At 39.9% G+C, this 21,718-nt stretch overlaps 1 protein-coding gene across 1 annotated transcript; it reads right to left on the reverse strand.

Annotated features, from left to right (window-relative positions):
- Positions 1 to 2,901: 2,901 nt before the first annotated feature.
- Positions 2,902 to 8,115, reverse strand: LOC311094860 (E3 ubiquitin-protein ligase-like). The gene is made up of 4 exons (XM_084133045.1): positions 7,957 to 8,115; positions 7,626 to 7,729; positions 4,331 to 4,474; positions 2,902 to 4,236 (listed from the first exon to the last, which is right to left on the reverse strand). Exons 1-4 carry the CDS (start codon positions 7,997 to 7,999, stop codon positions 3,820 to 3,822), a joined length of 708 nt encoding a protein of 235 aa, XP_083989171.1. The 5' UTR covers positions 8,000 to 8,115; the 3' UTR covers positions 2,902 to 3,819.
- Positions 8,116 to 21,718: the final 13,603 nt, after the last annotated feature.

The following is a 21,718-nucleotide window of genomic DNA, read 5'->3' on the forward strand; positions in this document are numbered from 1 at the left end:
TTTGCTCACCCTCAAAAAGTGACAATTTTAACATGCTGTAAAAAAATATCTGTGAGGTATTTTGAGCTAAAACTTCACACACACACCTTTTATGGGGACATCAGAGACTTACTTTACATCTTGTGAAAAGGGCATTACACCACCCCTTTAAACACCTTTTGTACAACTCTTGTATATTGTACACTGTATAACTACAAACACAGGACAAGACATGTGTCTGCAATTAACAAGCACTTCCTGAAGGAAAGATCTCTCAGTCGTCTCTCCTGGACTGCAGGGAGATGAGATGGAGGATGATAAGATCAAATGCTTCTCAGATGTTTCTCCTAAAGAAATATCCCAGTAATCTTTCTCTCCTCAGTCATTTTGACTCAAATGGGTCTGTTTTTATTCTTCCATCTGAGACACAGCTGAGACTCTGAGAGACATCTGAGCGTTCCTCATGACCTCTGACCGTCGACGAGTTTAAATTAAGAACATTTTAGGAGCTACTGGTTTCCTCTCATCACGGATCTCTTGTTTTAGCAGTGAAGAACATCTGTGTTCAAAGAAGCGTTTGGTGATTCCCATCAGTTGAGTTTTGTTGACCACATCACAGCGGTCCTCGTCTCTGAGCCGATGGAGATCTGTGCGTTTCAAGAAGAACCCGATGACAACAAACCACACTGACGTTATAAAGGCTTCGTTCCACCCATGAGAGAAACCAGCTTTAGTTTCAGCACGTGTTTCTCTCAACAGACCGGTCATTACAAACCCACACACACACACACACACACACATTCATGTATCTATCTTTATGAGGACATTCATTGACACAATGCAATCTCTAGCCGCTTCCCCTAACCTTACCCATCACAACTAAGTGCCTAACCCGACCCCTGATCCTAAACCGACCCTTAACCTCATTATAACCTGATCCCTAAAACCAAGTCTTGACCCTCAAACAGGCCTTTAAAGGGGTCTCAGAGAGTGAGGACCGGCCAACATGTCCTCACTTTACTCTCTTTGTCCTCACTCCAGTGGTCTAACACTCAAACTGGTCCTCACAAAGATAGTTGTACAAGTACACTCTCACACACACACACACACACACACACACACACACACACACAGACACATGCACACACACACACACACACACACACACACAGTGACTGTGAGACTGGATCTCTTCTTCAGGTCACCTGTAGAGCATCTCTCTCTCTCTCTCTCTCACAAACAAGCACACACACACACACACACACACACCTCTCTCCTCAGCTGCTGTTGTCGTGGAGATTATTACATCACCATAGAATCAAACAAAGAACACTTTCAGAATCCTGACGCAATCAAAACAAGCCTTTCCTCCACAAATCGTGATGACACACAGAGCTTCATCTGACTGCAGGGGCGTAGAATTTAACAGGGACGCTAGGGATGTGTCCCTACCAATATCCAGTGACACTGATATGTCCCTAGCAATAATTTCGATCAAAACTTAAAATATATTTATATATAACCACTGTTTTCCGGTTGTGTCTTGTGGTTTTTTATGTATTAGGCTTATTTTATTTAATCAGAAAACATCTTATTTAGATTAAAATCTCTTACAAAAGCATTCTGAGAAAAATTGACCAATTCACACAAACGGTTAATATATATCTGAGTCCCGCCTGCTTAACACACATCGCTAAACTGATTGGCTTTGTTTTTTCTTTCTAACTTGTGAGAGGCTCTTGTGTGAAGCGGCAATGCTCCTCCGAAGGAAACCTAGATGCGGTAAGCTAGGGAGAAATCAACAGTTATAGTGACAAAATGTCCCCACAAAGATGGCAATATCTGAAATACTTGTCCTTGTGGGGAATTTTATTTTATTTTTGTGGAAAAAACTTTTTTTTAACAGTATTGCTGTGTGCCATGTCCAACAGGACAAACTGGACATTATTGATGTCAAACAAATATGCCAACAGTTCATTTCCGTTAAAGGCATAGTTCACTTAAAAATGAAAATTCTGTCATCATTTACTCACCCTCAAGTTGTTTCAAACCTGTATGCATTTCTTTCTTCTGCTGAACCGACATTCTTCAAAATATCTTCTTTTGTGTTCAAAAGAAGAAAGAAATTCATACAGGTTCTAAACAACTTGAGGGTGAGTAAATTATGACAGAATTTTAATGTTTGGGTAAACGATCTCTTTAATGACAGATGCAGCTCAGCTTCTGGGGATGTCCCCATCCCCACCAATTTCAAAATCAAACCTATACGCCCTTGTCTGACTGTAATGTTTTATAGACACGAAATACATTTCAACTGAATCAACAGGAACAACAAACATATGGACAACATATTTTATTAAAACAATGCAAACATCATTTTGATTCTGAAAAAACGTACACATAATTCTATTATTACCTAATTATTATTTCAAATGAATGGATAGAACCGTTTCTTGGGACTTTTCTATTCTAATTCTTTTATATATATATATAGTAAGAACTTTCCTCAAAATAATTCCAGGATCAATTTAAGCATACAGCAGTAGCCTACACACCCTCACACACACACTACACACCTTTCTCTTTCATCCGTTTAATACAACAGACACACAGCGACATCTACTGGAAACTTCGTGAACTTTCTGAAGTTACAACAACAACTGAAGAGATTTCAGCTCAAGGTGATGCACTTCTCATGTATTCATTCAAGGATACGTCAAATATGCCATTCATACAGTCAGTTGGATACAGTTCAGTTATGATGAACGATTTTGATTTCTAAACCATAAAAATTTACTTTATGAATTAAATAAGCATTATTTAAAATGCTTAAATCTTTAATGCTGGCATTTTAGAACGCAATGAGCAATGCAGTCATTTATAGATCAGTGACCAATTCACATGTGAACTATAGACAAATTTCATGGCTCAAATATAATTTTTATTAATTTTTTTTTTGTTGTTGCAAAAAAACAACATCTGTCATCTTTTCCTTAACACCAACACCTCACATTCTTCCACATATTCTTATTTCTTTTCTACAAGCATTGGTAAGATTGTGAATCACATTGCATTACAATTGCTGTTCATTTGACAGTTTATCAGACATCAAACACACACACCTTAAAACACTAACAACAGGCAGCATTACACAATTTCTTTTATACATTTTCTTTACAAAACAAGATTGACACTACACTGTTTATAATTCACTGCAGTTTATGTAACATCATCCACGTTTACATTACTGTACACAATTATTCCTAAGTTTCTCCTTTTATATAGATGATAATGAAACTGAAAGACTAACGCTTGTGTGTTCAGCTGTATCTAATTCGGAATATATTTCAATATGGTGTTATAGTAGAAATGTTGCAAAGTTCTTATTCATTTTTGTAAGTTTTGAACTGAACTTGAACTGTTTTGAAAAGAGAATGTACAGTAATCATGTACAAACTGGTATATATAGTTTTGCTGGTGTTTGTGTCCAAGTGAAAAATGTGTTCATGTAAATTGAAATGTCATCATTAAATGCATTTTGTACCGAAACAATGATAAATGATCCTTGGTTTATGACACATATACTGACGCTGTGATCACTGTGTGAAGAGTTTTAAAATGGGCTAAGTATTGAGTAATGTTTCCTAGCGATTTTAAAAATACAAAACAAAAAAAATGTTCAGAGATCTGAACTTAATGTCTTGACAAAAAAATATATATCTTTCAAGAATTGAGACAAAGCCCTGAAACTTTGTTCAAAATAGTGATCATGCTATTTCTGTAATATGCATAATCAAAAAGACATTTACCCAATATACCATTTGGTCAATAATTGAGATTCTAAGGAACTGATGTTTGTCTTGGTGCCGCACCAGATGTACAACAGTCTTTAGAAGATTTTAGACAGACAAAGCAGAATGATCTTTGACAATTACAGCATGCCACAAATTTACACCGTTCTCCAGTGTGTTCAATCAGCATGCCACAATCCAGACAGGCACGAATCGATGGACACTGAATGGTTTTGTCTTTATAACATGTCAAAGTAATCATTTTACAGTCTCTTAGCATATTTAAGTCACTATTAGAACAGCCCAGATTGTCACACTTATCCGTGCGAGGTCGAGGCCCTTTCCAGTCTCTCCCACACTGCCAGCAGAACTCGAGTGTTTTCCCCATCTTTACTGTGCAGAACACACACTGAACACACAGGTCAGAAGAGTGTTTTCTTTCAATGAAGGATCCACAACCTGGACACTAAACAAGCAAGAACATTGGGGAGAAAGAGACCGTAAAAATCTAAATAGACAGCTTTGGTTTACTAACAAAAAGAGGGAATAGAAGTTTATACCCCTTTGATATCAATCTTCTTCTTAGCTGCATTTTCCCGAAGTGTGTCTTTAAAATAAAGTTGTTCCTCGTGTGTAAGCAGTGTTCTCACTTCACCATACGGCCACACTTTTGTACAGATCGGACATTTCAGTTCCACTTGTCCCTATGAAAAAATGCAAGATTGTTGAGATAAAAAAAATTCTAGATTTTAAAATGTCATGCCTAAACAAAAGGAACATTTAAATTGTTTAATTCACGTGAAAGATATTGTATAATTTTACTAAATTAATCTGACTAAATGAAGTTATAACAATACAAATAATTTTAAAACAATCATCATAAAAATCATCATATAACATAAAAATCTGTCCTCCAGACTAAAAGTCATGTGGTGTATTCCTGCCTTAAAGGTATAAGTCAAGTCAAGTCAAGTCAAGTCAAGTTTATTTATATAGCGCTTTTCACAATACAGATTGTATCAAAGCAGCTTCACAGTATTAAATTAAAATAATACATCAATGTTTGTTTCTAGTGGAAAATGTCCACGTTTGGTAATGCTGATCAATAGTATTGTTGATTGATTAATTAAATATCCAGAAATATCCCCAACTGAGCAAGCCAAATGCAACAGTGGCAAGGAACCGAAAAACTCCATCAGGCGACCTAATGGAGAAAAAAAAAAAAAAACCTTGGGAGAACCCAGGCTCAGTCGGGGGCCAGTTCTCCTCTGGCGTTTATGAACTAGAGGTCGGATTTAACTGTAAGATTAAAAGTATTATATGAATGCCTGGCTGAAGAGATGCGTCTTTAATCTAGTTTTAAACTGGGAGAGCGAGTCTGAGCAACGAACAGTATCAGGAAGACTATTCCAGAGTTTTGGAGCTAAATGTGAAAATGCTCTCCCTCCTTTGGTGGATCTGGATATCCTAGGTATGACCAAAAGCCTCGAATTTAGTGATCTTAAAGAGTGCGATGGATTATAGGGCGATAGAAGATCCGTTAAATAGACTGGAGCTAAACCATTTAGGGCTTTATAAGTCAGTAGCAATACCTTGTAATTAATACGGAACTTTATAGGTAACCAATGTAGTGATGATAAAATCGGTGTTATATGATCATATTTTCTTGATCTAGTTAGAAATCTAGCGGCTGCATTTTGGACTAACTGTAGCTTGTTTATTGAGGATGCAGGACAACCAGCTAATAAAGCATTACAGTAATCTAGTCTTGAGGTCATGAATGCATGAACTAACTTTTCTGCGTCAGAAACTGATAGCATATTACGTAGCTTAGCAATGTTTCTAAGGTAGAAAAAGGCTGTTCTTGTAACATATGAAATATGATTTTCAAAAGACAGGTTGCGGTCTAGTATAACACCCAGGTCTTTTACTGTAGAGGATAAAGTAACAGGACATCCTACGATGTTAAAGTTGTAGTGTGAGAGGTTTTGTGGGTGGTTTTTTGAACCGATAAGTATTACCTCTGTCTTGTCTGGATTTAATAAAAGAAAATTGCGCGTCATCCAGTATTTTATATCTTTAACACACTCTGTCAATTTGGATAATTTAGCGTTTTCATCCGGCCGTGATGAAATATAGATTTGAGTGTCATCAGCATAACAATAACAATTCCTTATAATATTTCCAAGTGGCAGCATATATAGTGGAGGATTTTCCTGGATTTTAGAAAAGAACTGCCCACTCCACTTTTTGAAAAAATGCACATGCGCAACACTCTACCTGCTCCCGAGAGGGAACGCCTATTAAACGTGTGCACAAGAGAGCATGCACGAGCCAATAGTTCTCCTCGTGCACACTCTGTTTACAAGTTGCTGTCGGCATGGCTCATACAAGCCTACTTTTTATACACATGTTAGTTGTTTGTTCTAACAAAGTACAAGCATAAAACATATTTTATATTTTAGTGCACAGATATGCATCAAAGTAGATTGTTTGGAAGGGCATCCAAATTTGGCTAGTCACGTTTGGTGGCACAATTATGTTGCAAATTATAAACTAACTCAAAAACATTCATGCAAGACAAAAAATGTCAAATGCCCTTCCGTGTTTTATTTACTTATTATACTGATCGATTGAGTGAGGACTCAAGACATGATCTGCGATGGAGAAGTAGCTTGTTGCATTTGTGTAATAAATACTATGGTGAACACACTGGAATTATCAAAAATGAACACACAAGGTTTTAGAACATTTCAGCGTGATACCTTTTACCATTTGGTCATAAGGCTACTTTAGACAAATTGAGATGTTTACCGTGTCTGCGCGGTGCGTGACTTGTGCCAGGGCTAGCATCGCTAATCATAGCTTACATTAACTTTTACTAGCAGTGATTTTAAATGGATTTCTCCAAATAGCATGCCAAACTTTACCTGTCGAGTAGAAACTTTGCGACTGAGGCATCAGTGGGAAGCCCAACCTGTGCTTTTAGCGCACGCCAGCGTGTGAAATATTCTCCCAAAAACACTCTGGTCTTGTTTCTTTCTTCAGAGGCCTTTCTCTTCTTGTCATACAATTCGTAAACACTTTTTCTCTTTGAGACCCTCAGACATTTTGAAAAAACCCGGTGAGAACGGCGAGCTTCAATGAATGGCTGAAACTGTAGCTCACCACACATATACACCTGAAAGTGCGCATGCGCAGAAAGCGAAAACTGCCTAGGGACGAGCACGTACGACGGCCTTACGTAAACATATCACCAGAATGATAGACAACAAGGAGGACCAATAGTCTTGATGATCCACCCGGAAAAAGAAAATCCTCCACTATACCTTTAAGTCTAGGGGATTTTTGGGAGTAAGGTGGATCAGTTAGAAAAGATATGACATACATCAGACAGTTTGAAGGTCTGAGTAAAGAAAAAACAAGTCTGCATTGTACATTAACATGCCTCAACACTGCACACTTACAAATGTTTCCTATTACGCCTCTTACTTTTGCACTTTCCTTTCTACCTCATGATGCCATTGTGCACTGATGTACATATACACACATCTCATTCTTAATAACACTCTTTGTGTTTATACTTTAAATTTGCACCTTGTACTGCATTTTGTAATATATTACACTTGGTATAGTTTTTTAGAGCTGGTCTCTGCACCTGCATCCTATATTTTGCTCTCCTATAATATGTTATTTTATATATATGTTTAGATTTATATATATTTACTGTTTACACTTCTGGTCAAATGCTAACTGTGTTTCATTGGCTCTGTACTTGTACTCTGCACAATGACAATAAAGTTGAATCTGAAATGATCAGAAGGTTGACTCTTACAAGGCAACCTAATAACTCACATTCTTCAGCTGAGCTGTGCAGCTTTCCACTAAAGTCTTGGCAGACGTGACGTGACCGCATGATAATTTAGCCCTTGAAATGCTCGGGTCGTTGTCACTTTTATCTGAAAAAAATTTGGAAAAGCAATTCAGAGTTCAGATGGTCAGAAATAAAGATTGTTTTTATTTTTCAAATATTATCATAATTATTTTCAGCATCCTTTTGAAATGTATAGGCTACTTTCGAATTAGCTATTTTAAGGTATAGAACAAAACAAAAAACTTATAATAAACATGCAGAGCATAAAATATACTTTTTTGCTGATAAGAAAACTTACTGTGCAAAACTCACCGATATCACTGGGTCTGTAGACATAATAGATATGACTGGCCATTCTGATTCTGTTCAGTCAGGAATGTTTGGATTGCAGTTGAAGAAAAAGCTACTCACACTTAATCTGCCAGTAAATAAACATGTCGACTTCACACAGCTCTCACTTTCGCTTTGTGCAAACGGGGCGTGGACTAGCTCTCTTTTCTTGCTTTCTTTCCCCCCTCCAAGGGCTGAAAAAAACAAACAAATGTGCCGTGCTGGGGTAAAAAAGTCAATATCTGGCATGAACACTACTAATAAAACATAGTAGGCTATAGATATGGTCAATATAACATGTTAAAACAAATATCAGAATGAAATGTATTGATAAGTATGCTCATGAGTAATGGAGATTAGCTAGTGAGAGCTGTGCAGGTAAACCTCTCTCCCTTGAGGTTCGAGTCCTGCTCAGATCGGGGCGTTTACATGTGGAAACAAACAATTTGAGTACGGACACTCACAGAGACCCAGTCAATACAAGGTAACACTTTAGAAAAGTAACTACTATCAAACTAACATGAAACTCTGATTATGAAATTATGCAAATCCTATCCACTTATCCACTACTTTTTTTCATACCTCCCAGAAGACTACTAAGCACTCGTAGCCTGTATACAGGTTCATAATTAATGTGAATAATGCATAATGTATAATTAATTCTAAAGTGAAGATCCTTGTAACCCACTAGAAATGACTGTATTAGCAAGTATTAGCAAATCCATCAGAAGCAATTACCATCCAACACCTTACAAAAACCTTGCACCTTGCATTAATTGATACTTTGCAGTCACGTGATATCTGGCGGGCAACAAACGCGGTTAGTGCATCCAATCGCACAACAACTATCTGAAATGTCGTGTACACCTCAAAGCACCAACTTTTGTATATTAAAACTAGCAACGTCCTGGCAAGATCCTTGATTAGTTTACTGGTTTTTGTTGCTAGAGAATGACGTTCTTGCCCACCAGCCAGTACAACTGACGTCACATGCAAAGTATCAATGGAGAGTTATGCTTTTCAGTTTAGAAAACTTGTCCAAATACTTAGTAAGTCCATTTACTTTATTTAGACATTTCAGTTCTCGTTCAAGTGGCTGTAGGAAAGCTACTGTATCCAGTTTCTGTTTCACTCTCACCTTGTAATAAAAACTCATGACTCATAAGATTATAACATTTTGAGGCATGAGGCAATTTAAGCATTGATTAGCAAAGGGGAATTTTAGGTGCGTGATTATGTGCACTGTTCCTCCTTTTGAAAAACAACAATAAAGTGGTTTATCTTGTTTTGTGTTAACTAATGATCCTACACAAGAAGTTGGGTTTCCCCCAGCACTCCCTAAAAATCTCCCTAAAACCCAGCTCAACTAATATGAACTCTTCCATGTGACACTTTATTTTCTCTTTCAATAAAAAAACATTTGACAACTATGTACAAATAGATAATCACTGAAACCACATGGAAATTGCTTGCAAAGAACTTTAACATGATACTAGTTCCAGTCATCGTGGGTGGACTAGAAATGAATAATAAAGGTTTTAAATAGAACCCAGGACGTGTCAATTAAAGGTAGGGTATGAGATTTGCAAAACGGCCGGCAGATTTTGAAAATACACAACTCAAATGGTCCTTTCTTTCCTCCAACGCTGGCTCTGACTCCACCCATTCACGTGCGTGAGGGGGATGGGGGAGGGGGGTATGGTACGACTACCGTTTGATTGACGAACTTACTGTCCAATGATTCTAGGTGGTCTTGGAAATTATTGGCTGGAGTTTTTCGAGTCCTGCCCGTTCCACAGATGATTAAATTGCTTAATTTTCATTTCAGTGCTTCTAACTCAGTGGCTGTAAGTGGGTTATGAATAAGATTTCAAGTGATTTTGAAAAAACTGACAAAAAAGAGTATCACATTTAATCACCTTTAATCATTTAACATTAGCAGGATTAATTAAGCAGTACAAAAAACTAGTTAAAAAAATTCATAAATAAAGAGTGAACTACCTTGAACTTTTATTTAGCACATTAAAAAACAACAACTGCTTCACTATTAAGTTGAAAAGAGAATAAAAATAAAAATAAAAATAGTAAAGCACACGCACACACACACACACACACACACACACACACACACACACACACACACACACACATTACAGTTCCCTTTCAAAAGCTATACTCAATGCTGCTTGATTAAAATTGCTATGGGGAAGAACGTCTTCGTTAGACCGGTTGTGAACACGTGTGGCAAACACGCCAAAGAATTTGGCTTTAATTAACCTCTGATGATGATGTCATCAGAATGCACACGTCAGAGGCTATAAACAGATGCCTGATAGGTGCGCTCATCAGGTCACTTTGTCTTCAGAACCACATGAGTGTACAATGAGTGTGTGCTATTCATACTTCTTTTCAAACTATCCTTTTTGCTAGTGTAACCCCTCCACCCAGGTCCTACTCGCCCCGCTCTGCGCGGGCCTCAAACCTGGGTCTCCGGCGTGAGAGTCAGGTGCCTTAACTAAAGACTGCAGCCTCTAGCGTCTGTCGCTAGAGCGCCTATTGAGATCAGAGGAGTGAGGTTTACTCGCACAGCGACTACTAGCTGGCCTCCGTTACACTAGGAGTTAGTTATGTCAGCCAGGAATAAAGCCTTTTCATACTCTTTCTCTTTCTCTCCTAACGAAAAGAGTTAAAATAAAAGGAAAAAGAGTTGTAGTAATCATGAGTGATTCCACTAAGAGATGCGTGCCGCCCTGGTCGCAGCCCTTCTCAGACAATGATCCTCATGATTACTGCATACTAGTGATGTATGTCTCGAGACCGGTCTCGAGACCACTTTTACGTGGTCTCGGTCTTGTCACGGCCTTGACGGTCTTTGGTCTTGGTCTTGTCTTGGTCTCGGACCTCTCGGTCTTGTCTAGGTCTCGCTGTCTCAGACCAACATAGTGGTCGGGGGATTTAGCAATACAATATCCACGACGACACAACGTTCGATAATGCAACATTATTATCCGCAACGGAACGGATTGAAGCGCGCGTCCGAGTGCTGACAGTGCGGCGTGTGCTCGAGCCACACGAGAAAACACTGTATCCGCGGCCACTGATCGCAGCGGCAACGAGCACTTTGATCACTTGGTTTAAAAAACACATATCAGTAACATGATGGGTTTTAACTTCATTCAGGAGTCATTCATTTTGGGTAACTGCACAACGACACAACTGACAGATGATTTTGAGCGCACCGCCAACGGTGTGTGTGTGTTGTGTCCATAGCGACAAAACGACCAACTTTCGGATCCCGCACTTAAGCCTATAATTTCGTTTTTAAAAATGTTAAGTATTTAAAAGTTGCAGAATGGGTTCATTTGGAGTCTGAGACTCCGAAATCGGCAGAGATAGGCAGGCATTTGCTTAGATGAATTTGTGTCTTTGATATCTGTGTGTGTATGTGTGTGTGTGTGTGTCAAAGGCGCCAACTAGTGGCTATTAGTGGATGCGCGGGAAGTGATCGCGCACGTGAAATACGCGTGAAGAATAACAGCTGCGCTCTCCTCAGGAAGACTGTTACAGAAGTCACGGTGCAGTGTTCGTGTTGAACAATAATAACTGTGTACGTCCTTGCGAGAAAAGTGAGTTTAATTTATTCTTTACTTGTTTAAGATTGATTATATATGTATATCTAGGAATAATCGAGTATTTGGGTCATGAGGTTGAAAACAACAATCCCGACGCTGCCATGTTTGTGCTGGGTGATTTCAACCATGTCTCCCTGAGGAAGGCACTCCCCAGATACAAACCCCAAATCCAGATCGCTACCAGGAAGGATAAAACACTGGATCAATGCTATTCTCCTATTCCTGAGGCATACCATGCTGTAGCCAGGGCCCCCTTGGGTGAGTCCAACCACAACACAATTTTTCTTATACCAAAATATCGGCAGAAACTTAAAGTGGCGAAACCAACTGTCAAACTCTTTAGGAAATGGTCCCCACAAGCCATAGACACATTACAGGACTGCTTAGACTCCACGGTATGGAGTAATTTTTGGTCTGATGGTCAGGATATTAACATCTTTACTGATACCGTCACATCCTATATTCAATTCTGTGAGAATGTCTGTATTCCTACAAGAGCTGTTTATGTCTTTAATAACAGTAAGCCCTGGTTCAATAATGTAGTGAGAGTGCTATGTAAGAAAAAACAGGCTGCTTTTAAGAGTGGTGATATGGTACAATACAAATTACTGAAATATGAATTTCAGCGAGCTGTGTTGAAATCTAAAGCTTCCTATAAAGCTAAGCTTGAAAATAAACTATATGCAAATGACATCAAAGGTGTCTGGCGGGGGCTGCAGGACATTACTGACTATAAGATCAAATACCATGCTCCAGTTAATGACCCCTCTCTTCCTGGGAGGCTTAATGACTTCTACTGTCGTTTTGACAGTGGAAATCACCTGCCCCACCCCCCCTGCTACAGAGAGCAGGGGGACCCTCCACCCATTATCTCTGAGCATGATGTAAGAATCTTGCTCCGTCAGCAGAACATCAGGAAGGCGGCGGGGCCTGATGGCATAATGACTGCCACTTTAAGACACTGTGCTGATCAATTAACATCTGTCCTCACTTTCATCTTTAACTGGTCTCTCCAACTTGGTATTGTGCCTGCTTGTTTTAAATCTGCGGTGATCATTCCAGTTCCAAAGAAAAACAGAATCTCGTGTCTTAATGATTATAGGCCTGTGGCCTTAACTTCTGTCATTATGAAAGTGTTTGAGCGTTTGATATGTAAACACCTGTCCAGTATTTCACTTGACCCCCACCAATTTGCTTATAGAGCAAATAGGAGTGTTGATGATGCAGTTTCACTCTGTTTGCATTCTATTCTTCAACATCTGCAGTTAAAATCTACATATGTACGTGTCCTCTTCGTGGATTTTAGCTCTGCGTTTAACACCATCGTTCCTGTAAAGCTTATCAACACTTTACAGGAGCTAGGTGTTAGTACATCACTTTGCAAATGGATTTTCAACTTTCTATGCGATAGGAAGCAGGTGGTTAAAATGGGTGATTACGTCTCACAGTCAAAGGTTTTGAACACTGGCGCCCCTCAGGGCTTCGTCCTTTCCCCACTTCTGTACTCTTTATACACACAATTCTGTCAATCACACACCAGTTCAGTTTTGTTGATTAAGTTTGCTGACGATACCTCTGTAGTTGGTCTTATTATTAACGGAGATGAGTCTGACTACCGCAGAGAAGTGGAGGAGCTGGTGAAATGGTGCGAAAGCTATAACCTGATTCTTAACATCTCAAAAACCAAGGAACTGGTAGTGGATTTTAGAAGGACCCCTAGTCCCCTCCCTACGCTTTCCATTAATGGGGTGGAGGTGGAGAGGGTCACTTCCTTCCAGTTCCTTGGGACCACAATCCAGGAATCCTTATCATGGGAGCTCAACACTAATTTTAAGATCAGTAAAGCTCACCAGCGACTCCACTTTCTGCAGCAGCTCCAAAAGTTTAGAGTTAGCCAAGTTGCCATGACCCACTTTTATAGGTCAACTATTGAAAGCGTGCTCACTTTTTCCATGCTTGTCTGGTTCGGTCACACAACCGCTCAGGACAAAACTAGGATGGAAAGAGTAGTACGCAGAGCATCAAAAATTATAGGCTGTAGTCTCCCCTCACTTTCTTCACTTTTCTCTTCCAGAATAATCCGAAAGGCTAAAAACATCATAGCGGACCACTCTCACCCTGCTCACCATCTCTTTAATCTTCTTCCATCAGGAAGAAGATATAGGAGCATTAAGACGTCCACATCACGTTTCAGAGACAGCACTTACCCTCTGGCTATCAGACATCTGAACTTGCACTGACTGCTAGCAGCACTCTATTAACTGTATGCACTGTGCACTCTTTCTGCCGAGGGGTATTGTCTTTTTTTCTGCGGGGTTTTGGTCTAATGTCCTACTGTTTGCTGGGTATTGTTGGTATTGTTGGCGAACATTGTCTGTTTTTGTGTATTTATGATGTTTGTCTTTTTAGGTTATTCATGTCTGAGAGTTGTACTGAATTGAATTGAATTGAATTAAATCCACTCGAGAGAAATTACGAGTCATGCCGTGTAGTTAACATTGAGTGAACGTCATTGTAGAATGCTGATGCATGTTATTTGTAACTGTTTTCAGTTTTGTACTTGTAAGTTGTATTATACAAACAGATATATCATTATTGTTTACATTACTTTTACATTATTTGTTCTGTAGCGATTATGTTAAGGAATGGTGACTCACATGTTATAATTCCCATTTTTAAATTGGTGTATTGTGTTAGATATAATGCTAAGCTGATGGATAGACTTTATCTATAATGCTACTTTATACAATGTTACCTTTATTATTGTTTTGTTTATTTTCAGCTACACTACACTGCATTCATACCCTCGAATACCTGATGTAAACATACCATTCCTGTTAATCTACACTGAGAGGCAACTACTTCATTCAAGTCTGCATCTGTAATCAGTGTCTAATGTATGTCTGTGCTGCCGAAGATAATTCAGTAAAATGTTTAAACTGATTCCTGCCTCCTGTCATGCGTTCTGACCGACGCTCCAGGGCGAGAACTATAGCCTCCTAAGCACCTGTGGTCCTTTCTCTAAAATAGGAAGTGTTCGATAAATTCCTCCCTCTTCGTGCCCAGCCCCAACCAGGTCCAGCTTCCCAAAAACGTGAAGCTCAGAAACAGTAGCTCAGAAGCTCCACCACCTAAGAAGAAGCTGAACTTGAGGTCTCTGATCTCAGATAAAAATACGAGCTCCTTCTCGACACCCCCACACCGCTATTACATCCCCGCCACCTCCGGTGTTTCGGGGGGCAAGCCCTGGAGGGGGGTTTGCTAGAGACGCCCCCTTGCTAGTATGTGATGCGGCAGGCTGGTCGTATCCGCACACATTTATTCGATTTTATAGTTTGGATGTTCATGTTACTCTGGGCTCTCACGTCCTTGATTCGGCGTCCCAAGCTCATGTCTAAAGCCCTTCTCGTGTTTGTGCGCACACACTACACAACCTTGAGGGCTCCAGAGACACAGGAAAACATCCAAAGTGTTACTATGGCATTCCACTTCTATGATTATTGTACTTTATATTATGATTGCTGATAATGTACATCTGTAGTTTCAAGAAAATTTTAGAGTTCTGCAAATGTTCAAATATTTTTCAGAATAGAAGTTCAAGAACACTGATGAATGACCAAATTTGTTTTCAATGAAATAAGAAACAAAACCAACCAACCAAAATGGAAGAGGCCTGTGGAGATGTTGAGACATTGTGTGTGTGTTATTTTTGTGTGTGTGTGTGTGTGTGTGTGGTCCATACCTACCCACCCCTCCAGCCCAGAACCTGGCAACACTGGTCTCTTCATTGCCATTTTGGGAAAACATTTAAATGTGAGGTTCAAAGTGCTCTTTAACAGTCAGATTGATCCTTGTATCAGTATCATAAACCATAGGTCATCCAAATAAAACGATTACAGTATATAGTTGTTTGGGATTGATATGGTCATCGTGTGGCTATAATGATGTGGCACTTTGCAAAGCAGTTATGCCGTATGTTAGCTAAAAAAAATCAGTGCAACAGGAAGGGTGTAATATGATCTTTACATTTACTGTATATAGCAACTGAATCATGCCTCTCTAAAGTTTTTTTTTTTATACCCAATCATGTTACTGACCTGTTTCCAAGTAGTTGTGAGATATTCCACCAGATGTTTGTTTTTTTATGTTACACAAGTTTTCCAAATTTTGTTGCCCCATCACAACTTTTTTTAAACGTGTTGGTGGCATCAAATTCAAAATGAGTATTTCTCAAAAAACAATACAATTTCTCAGTTTCAATATTTTAAGTTTCTTTGTGCTATTTTCAATGAAATATATGGTTTAAATTATTTGTTTTAATTTACATTTTACAAAGTGTCTCAACTTTTTTGGAAAAGGGGTGGTAGAAGCCAAAAATGTACACACATGAACTTTTAAATGGTGTATGGTAATGGTAAAATACATGATGCTGTTGTACATGATTCTACAAAATTTAGATAAAATGCTAAAATAATATGTTGAGTTTGGTGGCATGTGAATATCACCCCTGCAGAATGTTTCAATACTTTTGAAATGCTCAACCATGGGAGAATCTATGCCATATGTTTCCATACTGATGGGAATAATGTAGAAGGGTTCACATCGTGCCACAAGTGAGATCTCTTTTCTTGATTTTTACACATGTTGATTTGCTTCATCTCTCTAAAAATACCTAAAATATAGTTATTGACATAAATCTGTTGTTACAGTTATGTGTTTTTGTTCCCTTTCGAGGGAACTCGCGATGCGTCAATGACGCTTTGGGAACGCTTCTGCATGATTGCGTCTGAAGCACTTGTATCAACTAGTCCAATGGCGAGAGTGGGCGTCGCGGGTGACGTGACGACCAGGAAAGGATAAAGGACATCCGGTTTAGAACCGCGCTAGCTTCTGTGCCTCAGCAAGCGCTCTGTGTTATACTGTCTGTGTTATTTATTGTTGTCTGTCACAAGCATAGATATTATGGCGAACAAAACAACCTTATATCGTGTGTTCCTCCCTGCCCTCTGTCTTTACGGGTGGGGATACACACGATGTATGTGTTGTTTGTTTGGAATGGAGCATGTTCTGTCAGCGCTCGAGGGTGCTGACTACGAGCATTGCGAGTTACTATCGTACTCGCTCCGTTCCCGCTTGTCACTCTTTGAGGAGGGTGTTCAGGCTCGCGTTCCTCGCAGTACCGACCCCGTGTTGCCGAGGCAGCACGGAAGTTGGTATTGTGGGTTCGCAAATGGATCTCGCGGAGAGGTTAGAGACGGGCTCCGCCTTTTCTCTGCTTTTATCCGGGGGATCCAGCGCTCTCTCTCTGCGATCGAGAGCCCGCGCCGCGGCTTCTTCCGTCCTGGTTAGAGAGCCCGGTGTTTCAGCAGTCTATCTCTGAGGAGGTAGAGTGCTGAGCATCGATGCATGTCCACAACCACAAGCATATTATATATATCTAGACAGGAGTATGGGGAGCAAACAGCTTTGGATTGTGTGTTCCTCCCTGCCCTCGCTTCATTACGAGTGGGGACACACGCGATTCATGTGTTGTTTGTTTGGGAGTGGAGCATGCACGGTCAGCTCTAGTAAAATAAGGGGACTGACGGTGTTCATTCATAAATTCCCGACGTGTATCTTTTGCACTATCGAGAGTTTAGCTCTGCTCCCGATGGCAATTTCTTCTCGAGGGAAGAAAGTCAATAAAGATTATTAATTGGCTCGGATCTCGCGTTTGCTGAGGCAGCGCGTAGATTACGGGTCTGCAATAAAGATTCTGTTACTCGATCTCGGATCTCGTGTGTGCTGAGGCAGCGCGTAGATTACGGGGTCTGCAATAACAATAATAGTGGACTGGATACGTTCATTCATGAACATTGTGTTCACTATCAAGAGTTTCCCCATGCTACTGTTTATTTAAAAAAAAAGACTGCAATAAGAGTTAAGTGGTTATACAAATGCAATGCATTGATTAAAGAGATACATATTGTATTGCAAGCTACGAATTTATGATTCTTTTATTGTATGTTGAAACTATTTTTATATATAAACTTATATATAAATATATATTCAGCCACAGACTATATTAACTTGTCTGGTTGATCTTTTGCTGTTTGATTCTGAGGAATTAAATAAGTGGGCTGCTTTTATATTTGCTTATCTGACTTTCATTAGTTAGATTCATGTATAAGTTCAGCATTTCATCCAGACTGTGTAACTTGTCTGGTTGATCTTTTACTACATTTTATTTGGAGGAATTAAATGGTAAAATTATGTGCTGAGCATTGAGTTAAGGGAATTGAAGATTCTAAAAACCATCTCAATCTCCTGTGTACAATGAGTTTGGAGTTTATAACTTCATAAATGGGGCTGCTGGGCGGAGCAGCACTAGCCATTAACAAACTCCTTGTACAGGCAGAGTGTCATTTCCTGTGCTCCCCCTCAGAAAGATTGGGGACCAGAATGGCATTCTCAACAGAAGCCTTTAAAGCAGAAGATGGATCTGAGGACTGTTTTTCTGTGAAAAAGGCTTCGGCCAAGGTCCTGATGCCACTGGTGTCAGACCTCTGGGGGCAACCCCGACCGGGCTGGAGCGGTGTTCACCTCAGTATACGGTGCCCGCCCCACCTCGGTGCCCTCAGGAGGCCGTTCTGCCAACCCCGCACCCTTGGTCTCGGGGCGCAGTGGTCTCCAGTGAGCACATGGCTCAGTGTCACCACGACACCGTGTCAAACTCGCACCCTCTTAGGGGGGTTCAAAAACAGTCAGTTCGGTTGTTTCCTGCCAGGATGCTTCAGGTCACCGAAGTGGCTGTTACAATAACATCAGAGGCCAGTCTCGAGAGACTGGTACCCTTAGTAGATTTTCTGACAGAGTGGAAGAATCTGCCGTATATATCTCCATGCTTCCTGCAGATAATAGAGAGAGGTTACAGAATCCAGTTTCGTTCTCCTTCACCTTGTTACAACGGGTGCTACTCGTGTTAGTACATCCCAAGCAGGCTCTGGTAATGGAGCAAGAAGTAGAGTCTCTATTAGCGAAGGGAGCTATAGAGCAGGTGTACTCGCCCGACAGAGAATCGGGGTTTTACAGCGCTACTTTATTGTTCCGAAAAAGGATGGGGGGTTGCGTCCCATTTTAGATCTCCGTCTGTTGTATCGTGCAGTCATGAAACTCAAGTTCAAGATGCTCACACTCAAACAGATCGTGACTCAAATCAGATCCGAGGACTGGTTTGTCACGATAGATTTAAAAGGCGCTTACTTCCATCCTCCCTCTACAAAGGAAGTTCCTGTGGTTTTCTTTTGGGGGCAAAGAATACCATTATCGGGTGCTTCCATTCGGTCTAGCTCTATCACCCCGCATGTTCACAAAGTGCGTAGATGCAGCTCTGGCCCCGTCAGGCTGCAGGGCTACGTGTTCTGAACTACATCGATGACTGGCTGATTCTGGCGGAATCAGAGCAGTTAGCGGTTCGGCATCGAGATGTCGTCCCCGCTCAGATGAAGAAACTGGGGTTGAGACTCAATGCCAAGAAGAGTGTGCTTTCTCCATTACAGAGAACCACTTTCCTTGGTGTGGTATGGGATTCAGTCACGATGCGAGCCACACTATTGCCCGTTCGTGTAGCTGCTATCCTCACAGCCACAAAAGAGTTGAAGCTAGGCCAGTCACGCACTGTAAAACAGTTCGAGAAACTGTTGGGCCTCATGGCAGCAGCGTCCAATGTGATACTGTAAAAGTTTATACGATGAAATACCGTTCCAAATTATTTTACATCCTATCAGGACATATAAATAATCCCGCGATATCTAAAGAGCCTATCCTTTAGTCGTACTTTTAAGAGTTAGGTGATCAGTCTCTACAAATTTGTATTTTATTATAAAGATAATAAGGATTTATAAATATAATAAATGTCCCCTTCGTAGTATAAGTCTACCTTTTTAGGTACTCTTCAACCGTGCTTGCTATACAACAATAACCCTGTTATAAGTTGTTTCTTTAGCCAGGCGTATCAATCAATCAAACAGTGCATACTGATTATTCACATATCAGAATTCATGCTCACCCTCTGTAGTTTTCCCCCGGTTAAGATCGTCCTGATCCAGGAAAGAAAAGGTGAAGACGTACTCAAAAATTCCAAGTTCCAGTCAGATGATTTTGAATAAATGTTTAACAATATTTATTAAAAGAATCAAAAATGAAAAGAATACTTGTTACAGAATATAATAGAGTACTTAGACTAACAGAGTAATATTAGCTAGGCTTCTTGCACTCAGGAACTGCTGGCTTCCCAAGCTGGAGATTGCAAGGATGAGCAGTTTATCCGTCTCCAGTTCCTTTCTTTTATAATCCAGATTCGAATACCTTTCGTCATATTTACTGTAAGGCAAATCACATGTACAGATGCTGATCCCAGCAAATGTCTTAACACTCTTATCAGTAGTTGCGTGACTGTCCAGTCAACGGAAATCCCCCCAGAAGATACAATAGCTTCTCTGTATGTGTGGACAAAGACCCATGTCACTGCTCTCTCATGTGACTTTGAGAGTAGCAGCGATGGACAGAAAAACTTTTCATACAAAACAATTATCATTGAACAGTCATGTGTTCTAAAAGACCAAGAATTGCATCTGCAGCAGTATTGGGTACAGGCTTCTTATTATGGCCCTTTCTGCGTTGTCGGCGAGTTTGAGGTATGGGTGAAGTGAATGAAATGCCGCTCTCAGGTGGATCCTCGTGACTTGACATCACACCCCCTTTCGGCATTAAATGAGCTTCTTTAATTCTTCTAAACTTGTTCAATCTAGCTCTAGGTTTTCTTGGTTTCAGTTTATCTACAAAATCTCTTACACCAAATCTATCCATTTTGCTCACAAAATCAGTACAGTAGATACTTGGGGTAATGCCGTCAAATTCTATCTCGTACAGTCTATGACTAATCCCATCATTTTTACATATCATCATTTTTAATGAGTTGGCTTGATCCTGGCTCATCCCAACTTGATGACACCAGGTTCTCAGACTCTGGATAACCTTCTGCCTGTACCACGGTTTGAGTGCTGGCTTCCACTGAAACTCGTGTTTGTTCCGCCAGACTTTCAGCAGTCTGTCCAAGTTCACTTGGTTGACTGCGAAGATGAGTCCTCTTTCGGCCACATCCAGAGTCAACGGTACCATTGTCCAGACTCCAGGGGCCTTTGATATGAGGACTCTCTGCGGGGACATAAACACAGCTATAATTGAATTTTTGTCTAGCACTTCCGGGTTGGCTAGGATTATCCAGAACCCAATGCCTGTAAACAATTCCTATTATTTCTTTTAAACCTCCATTTTTCTTTTTCTTTAGATACACCCGTGGTTCCAGGTGATATCTGGTAGCTGCATAATTATTACTGTAGCCAGCCTGTACGGTTAGAATTTCACTGACCTTACAGCATTTAAATTTCATTGCCATGCACCATTCTATATAAATCTTTGACACCCAAGGACCACTACGGTCCATTCTTTTTCCTCGTTGAGTCACAGTCACTTGTACAATTTCATCCATCTTTACATTTTGTATTACAGTACAATTTGAACAGAGGTCTTGCCGCTGATTCATCAGAAAACATATTATTCTTAAACCTCCTGGAAGCTTTCCACATATAACACAGTTCGTCTGTTTTTTAACTACATTTCTTGGTCCACAAATTTCATTTGAGATGCAGTCTATGTATCGTTTCCTTTGCCATCCAGAAGCTGATGCATCCTATTGGTAGGTTATAAAAGGGTTTGTCAGCTCAATATTGAAACAACATTCTTTACCAGCTTTTATCAGTTTTGTTACATAAAACCAATCATTACTAACTATCAATATTGCTATACCACACATCACATAATCATCATAGTACTCTGCAATCATCATTATCATAAATGCAGTTGCAACTACAGTTATTTCATAGACAGTCATTTTTGTACCTTCAATTTCTACTCTTCTTGTGGCAAGTATTATAAGATACAAAATCACCAATAGTGTAGAAGAGAGTACTATGTACTTTACAGATTGGATCTCAAGATAATACTTCAATAAATCACATGCAAAAAGTATTATATTAAGTGTTGCCAATCTGATCATGCCTCTAAGTCCAAAA

This window comes from Abramis brama (assembly GCF_963993115.1).
Source record: "Abramis brama genome assembly, chromosome: 13".
NCBI lineage: Eukaryota > Metazoa > Chordata > Actinopteri > Cypriniformes > Leuciscidae > Abramis > Abramis brama.